Source organism: Notolepis coatsorum, assembly GCF_963971535.1.
Source record: "Notolepis coatsorum genome assembly, chromosome: 3".
NCBI classification, from domain to species: Eukaryota; Metazoa; Chordata; class Actinopteri; order Aulopiformes; family Paralepididae; genus Notolepis; species Notolepis coatsorum.
Genome location: NC_140167.1, coordinates 183,515,758 through 183,525,854, shown reverse-complemented (window position 1 = coordinate 183,525,854; position 10,097 = coordinate 183,515,758). Strand labels below are relative to the sequence as shown.

The window sequence follows — 10,097 nt, the reverse complement described above, 5'->3', positions numbered from 1 at the left end:
ACACACATTTGATCAAGGCAGAGATCACGCCGGTTGCGTGGAATGTGTTTTATTTATTTATTACCATCTACAGATCGTTTACAGAAAATGTTTAATGTGTTGCATAAACCAGAGAAGTCCGAAGGTGGTAAAAAGGTGATATTCATTATCATTACCAAGCCATTCCTCTCAAGTTGGCCTGTTGTTCCTCTCTAGCTGCTGCAGGGCTGGGGCTGCAATTCACCAGATGAGAGACTGTCACTAGACTGAATGTCTAAGGTTAAATTTCCACTTATTTTATTATGGCATTTTTATGGCAGCATTTCAACAGGTAACACAGTTACCGGTATTGCAATACACACTTCGTTACTCAACGGGCAGATTAGCAGATGGTAGCATATTGAGCAGATAAGACCAGGGTGCAGATAAGGTCAGGCCTACTGGAAAATAGCCTTGTGCAAACCAATGGCCTCATTTCAAACCACGCCACGATAACGGCAAAGCCCTCGTCGGTCCTAGCCTAATTTATTTTATGAAGGCGGGGGGAACGAGTCATTCCTTTCCAAGGCAATTCTGTTTTATGACTGTTTCAATTGCACAGTCCTTCGAAATATTCCATCCCCACTGTATTGCTATTTTAATTTATTCCAATGAGTGTGTATATACTTGACCACATCGTGCACAGTTGTACAGCCCTGGCCTATTTAATTTGTTTTATTTTATAATTATATTCTATTCTATTGGTGCAGCTTCTATTCTAATTTAGTTTATATACCCATTTTATTTTATTCCACCTTTTTATTTTATTCTACCGTAAGTGTATTTCCCTTATTAATGTCGCACCATAATAAACGACCAAATCAAAATCCTTGTTATGTGGAAACTACTCTGCAATAAATAAAGACCTTTCTGATTGTGCTTCTGTCTGATGATGAGTAGAAAGTGTCAATATTCCAATGTACAGTTTTGCTTGTTCAGTTGTACAGTGTCCCCCACACACCCCTACCCAACCTCCCCCCACCCACCCAACCACCTCCAATGTACAGCCCCCCCCCCCCCCCCCCCCCCCCCCCCCCATCTACCCAACCTCCTCCAATGTACAGTTTCCATGTCAAATGTATATACTCTCTTTTCTGGACTCTTTTCGTATTACAAACAGTACTGTATTTGCAAATCTGGTATGTCATAAATGTATAGATGTAGCAGTACTGTCTATCTGTATGTGATGTATGTCATATATGTTATGATGAATTGAAAATGGGGGACCCTGATGTAAACAAGACGAAAGTCTTTCTCTGGTCTGCATCTCCTTAACAATTGTATGTGAGCTGTACTGTACTGTACCCATTCTGCAATCTGTTAATAAAGTTTTCAATCAATCAATCAATCAATCAATCAATCAATCAGGCGCTACTCCTCGGAGCGTGGGCGTGTCGAGTCGGGAGGGGGGGAGTGGGCGTGTCGAGTCGGGGGGGGGGGGGAGTGGGCGCGTCGCGCTTATATTTTACAGATGCCGAGGTCCGCCGTGCGCTTTGCGGTGAGCGGCAGCGAGGCGAGCGGACACACGGCAGCTGCGGCGGGGAAGCGAAGCGAGGGACCGACAACACCATGACAGCACCACCGAGCAACGCGTACGATGTGATAGTGATCGGGGGAGGAATATCAGGTCGGTACAATTTGGAAAGAAACTTACTCGTCCTCCTGCCACCGTGAATGTTCGCGATCGTAAAACGCAAGCCTCGGGCTTGAGAGGGGATAGAAAACGTGTTAATAATGAGTGATATATTATTGATGATGAGCGAATGCCAGCCATCTCTCTCGCCCGTCCGGCAGTGGGCTGAGAATAGATGCTTTTCGAGGCAACTGTTGCAGCGCCGACAACAACATCAACGTGTGATGAAAAGAGGCAACCGATCAGGTCTAGTGAGATGCGTTTTGTTGCTTCTCTCCAGCGTGTAGCGTGTAGTTCATCCCTGTGTGTGTTGCACGTATCGCCTGCGTGCGGCCACTGCCTCAGGACAGGAGCGGTGGTTACTCTTTACTCAGTACCACCACTGGTGCTTATCATCACAGCCACACCTGTGCGCTCTCAAACCAGTAGATCTACCTCAGGCTTACTTTTATTATTACATTTTTTGTTTGCCTATAGCCAGAGACAGATGGGTATTCAACCTATAGGTCACTACATGTGAAGGTGATGTACATTATGATTCTAGGCATATAATAATAATAATAATACATCTATTTTATATAGCGCTTTTCCAGGTGCTCAAAGACGCTTATATCAGGATGACGATGACCAATATTACCTTCTTGATATAGGCCTACATGTTCAGATCAGTCAGTATCATAGCCAGTTACATAGGCCAGGGATTCCTAAACGATTCCATGCCAAGACCCCCCAAATATTAGCTTCTGGCCAGGGCTACCATTTGCTTGATGTCTTTAAAAACCCATTGACAATACTAAGGCAAATATAAAAAAAATCTTCTGAATATATTTCCTTACTTTTATTAGTGCAATAATAATTGCATTTGTATTTCAAATTAATTCACTTGAATAATTCCATTAGATTCCATTATAAGCATTGTCAGTTTAATTGAACAACATTCAACAACTGTGTGTGTGTGTCTTAGGGGTGTGAATGAATGAATGAAAACGTTATTTAACAGATTGCAGAATGGGTACAATACAGTACGGCTCAATACATACAATTGTTAAGGGGATGCAGACCTGAGAAAGACGTTTGTCTTGTTTCCATCAGGGTCCCCCATTTTCAATTCATATAGACATTTATGACATACATGACATTTATGGCATAGGGACATATAGGTATTTAGTACTGATACATTTGTGACATAAGCGGTATTCAAATATACAGTACTGTTACCCCTAGATCCTAGACAGAGTATATACATATGATGGGGAGGGGACTGTACATTAGGAGGGGGTGGGTGGGAGGGAAATATACATACGGCGGGGAGGGAATATATACATGCGGTGGGGAGGAGACTGTCTATTAGGAGGTGGTGGGGGTTTTGGGCATTTACGGTGGCCAGTTTCGAATTGCAGCCTCCCGTAGGTGCTCTTTAAGAGCGGTTTTGAATGTGGGCAGGGATTCACATTCCTTTACAGCTTTGGGTAGGGCGTTCCACATTGTTGTGGCATAATTGCGAAACGTGTTTAGTCCCTTGTTTGAGCCGAATCTGGGTTTAACATGATTTGTTGAGCTTCCTCTGGTGTAGTGGTTGTGGTATTCACTGACCTTTGGGAAGTATTTTGACATGTACATGGGCACCCCGGTCGTATAGTGTATCTTGTAGACCAGGCCCATTGCAAGTTGCTGTACTCTGTCGTCTACTCTAAGCCATCCTAGGTTGTCAAAGTGGGCAGGGGTGAGGTGGGTTCTGGGGTTCAGGTCAAGTAGTAGTCTGACCAGTTTGTTTTGTGATGTTTGTAATTTTGTTTTAAGCGCCTTTGAGGTGCTTTGGTACCATGAGGTGCACGCATAGTCATAGTACCCTTGAATGAGTGCTCCTGCCAGAGTCTTCAGGGTATTCTTGTTTACCAGAGAGGAGATCCGGTACAAGAATCTAGTTCGTTGGTTGACTTTTTTTTATTACATTGGATGCCATTTTGTCACAGGAGAGATTTGCCTCTAGGATGGAACCCAGGTAGGTAATTTCGTCTTTCCTTGTGACAATATTGTCACCCACTGTGACTGAGAAGCCGTCGGTCTTGCTGAGTTTGTTATTTGAACCGAAGAGAATGGACTCTGTTTTGCCCATGTGTAATGATAGTTTGTTATCAGCGAGCCATAGATTTTGCCTAGTTCCGTGCTGAGGGTTTTTTCAACCTGCAACTTGTTCTTGTCAGAGACCAGCAGGGCTGAGTCGTCCGCAAACAGGAACAAGTTGCAGTCACAGGCTGACGACATGTCATTTGCATTAATTAGGAAGAGTAGCGGTCCTAGTATGCTTCCTTGTGGAACACCACAGCTCACTGTGAGGGGGGGGGATAGAGTACCGTTTACATCTACCATCTGTTCTCTCCCCTCCAGGTAGGATTGCATCCAGCTCACTGATAAGCTATCAAAACCAATTGCTTTTAGCTTGTCCATTAGAATGGAGTGATTGACAGTGTCGAAGGCCTTTTGTAGGTCCAGCATGACCATGCCGCAGTATTTGCCCGCGTCCACCTCTTGTTTGATGTGGTCGTTCAAATAGAGGAGGCATGTGTCAGTGGAGTAGGACGTTCTGAAGCCAGATTGGAATTCGTAGATTCGATTTTTTTCCGCCAGGTACTTTTCAACCTGTTCGTAGACTATTTTCTCCATGACTTTCGAGATGGAGGTAAGAATAGAAACAGGGCGGTAGTTGCCTGGGTCTAATTTGCTGCCCTTTTGTGCAGATGGGTCACTCTCGCAATTTTGAAGTCCTTGGGGACGTGCCCCTGTTTTATAGAGAGGTTTATTATGTGTGTGATGACTGGGGTGATGGCTGCTGCTGCGTCTCTGAGGAATTTGGAGGGGATGTTGTCATGGCCAGTGGCCTTGTTAGGTTGGAGGGCGCTAAATTTTTTGAGTACCTCATCGGTTGTTACCATTTCAAGTTTGAAGTCGTCTTTGTGGACCCCTAGGTTTTTGTAGTATGCTACTATGTGTTCTACCCCATAATGCCCTGAGTGGGAGGGTAGTTTGTTTACCAGTGTTGTGGCTATGTTTGTGAAAAAGATGTTTAAGTAATTGGCTACATCCAGCTTGTCTGTGATGAGCGTGTTGTCCGTCTTTATGTTTATGTTTGAGAATCTGGTTTTAAGTTTTTTACTGCAGCCTAGTTGATTATTGAGTAATTTCCAAAGTTCGCAGGGTTTGTTTTTGTTTTCCTCAGTTTTGTCTTTGTCTTTTTGCGGTTCTGATCATGGTGTTTACGTCATTTCTTAGTCTGTTTCTTTGAATTTTTAGTTCAACCACGTGGGTTTGGAGTTCACTGTTTGAGCTTTTGGAAAGCTTTGTCTGACTTTTATGAAGTTCAGAGCATTTTTTGTCTCTGGTTTTCATAGCGGCCAGTATTTCAGTGTGCATCCATGCCTCAGCGTGATTTTTAACCCTGGTGGTTCTTATGGGTGCCATGTTGTTGAGTATTTCTGTGAATTTGGTTTCGAATCCAAGCCATGTTTCTTCAACCTGTGTACCACTGAGTTCATCTGACCAGTCCAAGCTCCCCAGTTCTAGGTTAAAGGCCTCTCTAGAGTAAGTTTTGAGGTCTCTAGATGTGACTGTTTTGTGACAGCCGGCCTTCTGTTTTAGCTTTTTGCGGGTACAGAAAATCATATAATGATCACTTAACCCGCATGCTATCACCCCTTTATTGGAGATCATTGACTTGTCAGAGGTAACAATACATTTGGTTCGATCGCAATACTGGGCCCACGGTTTGGTTCAGATCGCGATATTATAATTTATTTTTTTAAGTCAGAAACTATCAATACTTACTGTGTGTAAACGTTGTTTACTAAACGACACACACCAATACCTAATGTTAGCTACCCAGTGCCCACACACAACTCGGACCAAATACTATAATGTTACTAGGTAGTCGTTACTGTGACAGAGGTCACACACACTGGCATACAAACCCTTACCATCAACATTGACACATATAAAAAAAAAAATATATATATATGTTTACAGCAGAATCACCTACAATTATTAAACACAAAGGAAAAGGACACTTTAAAGGAAGGAAAAGGACACTTTAAGAAAATAACTTGTTGTGATTGTTGTATAGTATGGTTAGTAACAGCAAGTATAGGGACATAGAAGAAAACTTCACATTGTATAGGTATGTACATAGGATCCAGTGCCTTTAAGTGATTTATTAACATGTCTATTTACCATGTCTATTCTAGTAATCTTTTTTATTATTATTACTATTACTATTGTTTTTATTGCACAATCGAAGCGGGCATGGCCAACCGCATGTCACTGTATGCCCTGGTATGTATGTTTCAAGTTTCAAGTTTCTTTAATAGTTGTCATACAGAAGTACAGAATACTTTTATACAAAATGCTTCTTACTGTTACGCTCCATAGACTGTGCTAGACAAGATAAGTATGAAATAAAATAGTATAGCATGTAAATTAGAAGTAAAAAATGAGGTCACAGTGTTCAGTATAGACATATGTACAATGTTCGATGCAGAATAGAAGTAACTGAGTTACCATATAATATACAATATACTGTGCAGTGTACTAATATACAATACTATATAGTGCAAAGCAGAAATGGGATGAGGTACAATTTACAATAAGGTGTACGAGTTGTAGTGCAAATCCTTTATCAATAAATATAAAGTGTGTTTAGGTGATCTAAAGTGTGGAGAGTGGGTGCTGCAGTGTGTTGTTTGTTTAAAGTGAGTGTGTGCGTGTGGATGTGTGTGCTGTGTGCATTTGATGGTTGTTGTATAGTGTTTATTGTTCGTTGAGCAGCCTGATGGCCTGGGGATAGAAGCTTCTTCTGAGTCTTTCTGTGCTCGCCTTGAGACTCCGGTATCGCTTGCCTGACCGCAGCAGTTCAAAGAGGCAGTTGTTCGGGTGGCTGGAGTCCTTGATGATTCTCTTAGCCTTACCCATGCACCGCTTGTTGTAAATGTTCTGGAGAATGGGGAGCCCCCCTCCAATTGTGCGTTCGGCTGAACGTGTCACTCTTTGTAGTCTGCTTCGGTCTTGTGCAGTGCTATTCCCAAACCAGGAGGTGATGTTGCCAGTCAGGGTGCTCTCTATTGTACATGAGTAGAAGTTCTTAAGGATCTTCTGACTGACTTGGAACTTCCTTAGGCGCCTGAGGAAGTAGAGGCGTTGTCCTGCCTTCTTCACAACACTGTCAATGTGTGTGGTCCATGTCAAGTCCTCGGATATGTGGGCTCCGAGGTACTTAAAACTGTTCACTCTCTCAACCGGTGCCCCGTCGATGCTGAGGGGGCTGTAGTCCTTGACCCCCGACCTCCTAAAGTCCACAATCATCTCCTTTGTTTTGCTGACGTTCAGGGAGAGGCTGTTCTCCTGGCACCATCCCGCCAGGACCTTGACCTCTTCCAGGTAGGCCCTCTCGTCGTTTGCAGAGATCAGGCCCACCACTACTGTGTCGTCAGCAAATTTGATGATTGTGTTGTTACTCCGCTGAGCCACACAGTCGTGTGTGTACAGGGAGTAGAGGAGGGGACTCAGAACACAGCCCTGGGGGGGCCCTATGTTGAGGGTGATGGATGACGAGGTGCAGTTGCCTGCTCTCACCACCTGGGGTCTGCCCGTCAGGAAGTCCAAGACCCACTGGCAGAGGTCATAGTTCAAGCCCAGGTCCCTGAGCTTGGCTATGAGTTTGGAGGGGACTATGGTATTGAATGCCGAGCTGTAGTCGATGAATAGCATTCTCACATAGTTCCCCTTCCTCTTGTCCAGGTGTGATGCTGCTGTGTGCAGCACATGGGCTATGGCGTCCTCCGTGGACCTGTTGGGGCGGTATGCAAATTGCATAAATTTGCAATTTGTGATGAATAAAACTATTGAATCTTGGATCTTAATGTTATCGGCCTAGTAGTATTGTTAACTTTGCTGTTGCTGTGGCCTGCTGTTTGCCAAATGCTCCCCCGTCCTTACCGAGCGAAGTGGAGATGAGAAGTCAGCCAGGTCACAGGACTGTAGTCATCGTTGTCCGGGATAGTTTATTTGACATTTACCTCACAGCTGTTCTATATCAGCCAGGGGGGTTGAAAAGAACTGTTGACTGGGATGCGTGTTGCTTATTAACAGCGGAACAGTGCAAAAATGCTTCCGCATTCGTCACCGCACGCCACTACGGTAATGCGCCTTCCCTTTTCCTTCGCCCAGGTGCGTGCACCGGCGTGCTCGCCCAGGTGCGTGCACCGGCGTGCTCGCGAGGTGCTCGCGCCGCGCGCGCATGTGCATGAGATCCCCGCTTGGTTCGACACATATTAACACGCTTTGGTTCAATTTAATCACGCTTTGGTTAATCACCATACACGTGATGGACGCAGCAGGCGATCACTCCTACTGTTATTCAGCTGCGCCGAGGTACATGATTGATTGATTGATTGATTGATTGATTGAGCACTACTACAAATATGGCAAATTACCTTTTATCAAAATATTAACCATTAAATAAAGGTTGTAATTCCTTCATAGTTAAAGACAGTAGAGGTTATACTTTATTATCTAAAGATGGTAAGTTAGAGTGCTGTGTTCACTCATAGTTAAATACAGTAGAGGTTGCGTACTTCATTATCTAAAGATGGTAAGTTAGAGTGCTGTGTTCACTCATAGTTAAATACAGTAGAGGTTGCGTACTTCATTATCTAAAGATGGTAAGTTAGAGTGTTGTGTTCACTCATAGTTAAAGACTGTAGAGGTTGAGTACTTTAATATCTAAAGATGGTAAGTTAGTTAGAGTGTTGTGTTCAGTCAGACAGTAGACAAGTAGAGGTTGAGTACTTTATTATCTAAACATGGTGAGTTAGAGTGTTGTGTTCATTCATAGTTAAAGACAGCCGAGGTTGAGTAGTTTCTTCTGATATTCCATAGTAAAGTACACGTTAACGTTACAATGTGTTGTGTTCACAACACTGTTTAGTCTGACGACGCGTCGCGAAGTACACGTTAACGTTACAATGTGTTGTGTTCACAACACTGTTTAGTCTGACGACGCGTCGCGATAATATACTATATTCCATAGTAAAGTACACGTTAACGTTACAATGTTGCGTTGTGTTCACTCATAGTTAAAGACAGCCGAGGTTCGCTAACGTTACAATGTTGCGTTGTGTTCACTCATAGTTAAAGACAGCCGAGGTTCGCTAACGTTACAATGTTGCGTTGTGTTCACTCATAGTTAAAGACAGCCGAGGTTCCAAGTGATTCGTTGCAATGTACGCGGAAATGCCATATGCATTTGTCTAAGCGGGCGTGAAAAGAAAGGCGCATTACCGTAGTGGCGTGCGGTGACGAAAGCGGAAGCATTTTTGCACTGTTCCGCTGTTAATAAGCAACACGCGACTGGGATAGCAAAGCAGGTTAGCCACAGTTGCAGTATGGTTTCTGGGCTAATGTTAGCTTAGTGTTTGGGCTCCACGTTATATTATTCACTCTTCCAAATGAAATATTTTAGTTTCAAGTACTGCAACCTTCTGTAGCTGTTTACGACAGTCTTGTGACATATCCGTGGCGAGGGGATATTTAAATCCAAGTGAAGTCTCTGTTTGACCCTCGGCTAACGTTACCAGATCTGCCTGTGCCTACTATCGGCTTGGTAGCTAAGCTAACCAATGTTGGCTTCAAACATGGCTAGTTAAAGACAGAAAGAAAGTATAACATTACTACACCTTCTACCACACCGTTAGCGTTTCCTCAAAGTGCTTGCACTGTACCCAGCAGTTCAGCCCATCAACACTGATGCTCTTTCATAATAAAAGTCAAGTTCCTTTTCAAAATAAAATCGAACAATACTATAGTCACAGCCCACGGTCCATATTGGCCTATTTTGTATCGCATTGTATCCTGTCACGATACATATCATTACATCCCTAGTGTGTGTGTCTGTCTGGCCATTTGTGTGTGTCTGGGAGTGAGAGAGAGAGACGGAGAGAGCATACTCTCCGTCGAGCCTGGGCGAAGGCGTTTGAGAGCCCTCTCAGCCAGGACAGATAATCCTTTATTTTTTTCCCTTTTTTGTCTGCTTTTTACTTTGTCTCATATAGACAGTTTTGTTATTATGCCAATTCCCTTCCTGGTCGTAGCACTGCCCTACTGAGAGAGCGTAACGCACACAGAGGTTCATGCCATCTCCCCCAGATCCCCTCCCTGCTGAACCGACCAGTAGGAGTCACTATTGCAAAGTCAGAACTCATACTTCACCGGCTTCCCACCCGCAAAAAAGGCCAATTGTGTTAGTAGGGACAAGTGACAAAGCCAGAGGTACAGCTGCCGGGAATTGAACCGGGTCTCTGCGGTGGTATGTGAGTGCTTAGACCTCAACACTACCCAGATGCCCCAGGATAGTCCTTTCTTACATGTAGCCATGTAGTAGTTGGGGAATTATTTTTGT

The 10,097-nt window shown here is 43.8% G+C and overlaps 1 protein-coding gene across 1 annotated transcript in view; it reads left to right on the top strand.

The window, feature by feature from the left end:
* Nucleotides 1-1,514: 1,514 nt before the first annotated feature.
* mao (monoamine oxidase) overlaps nucleotides 1,515-10,097 on the top strand; it is a gene marked incomplete at its 3' end in the record, with an annotated part of 102,156 nt that continues 93,573 nt past the window's right edge. Inside the window, exon 1 of the mRNA XM_084310678.1 lies at nucleotides 1,515-1,645. Coding sequence (XP_084166804.1) covers nucleotides 1,588-1,645 — 58 coding nt within the window. The 5' untranslated portion in view covers nucleotides 1,515-1,587. The remainder of the gene's footprint in view (nucleotides 1,646-10,097) is intronic.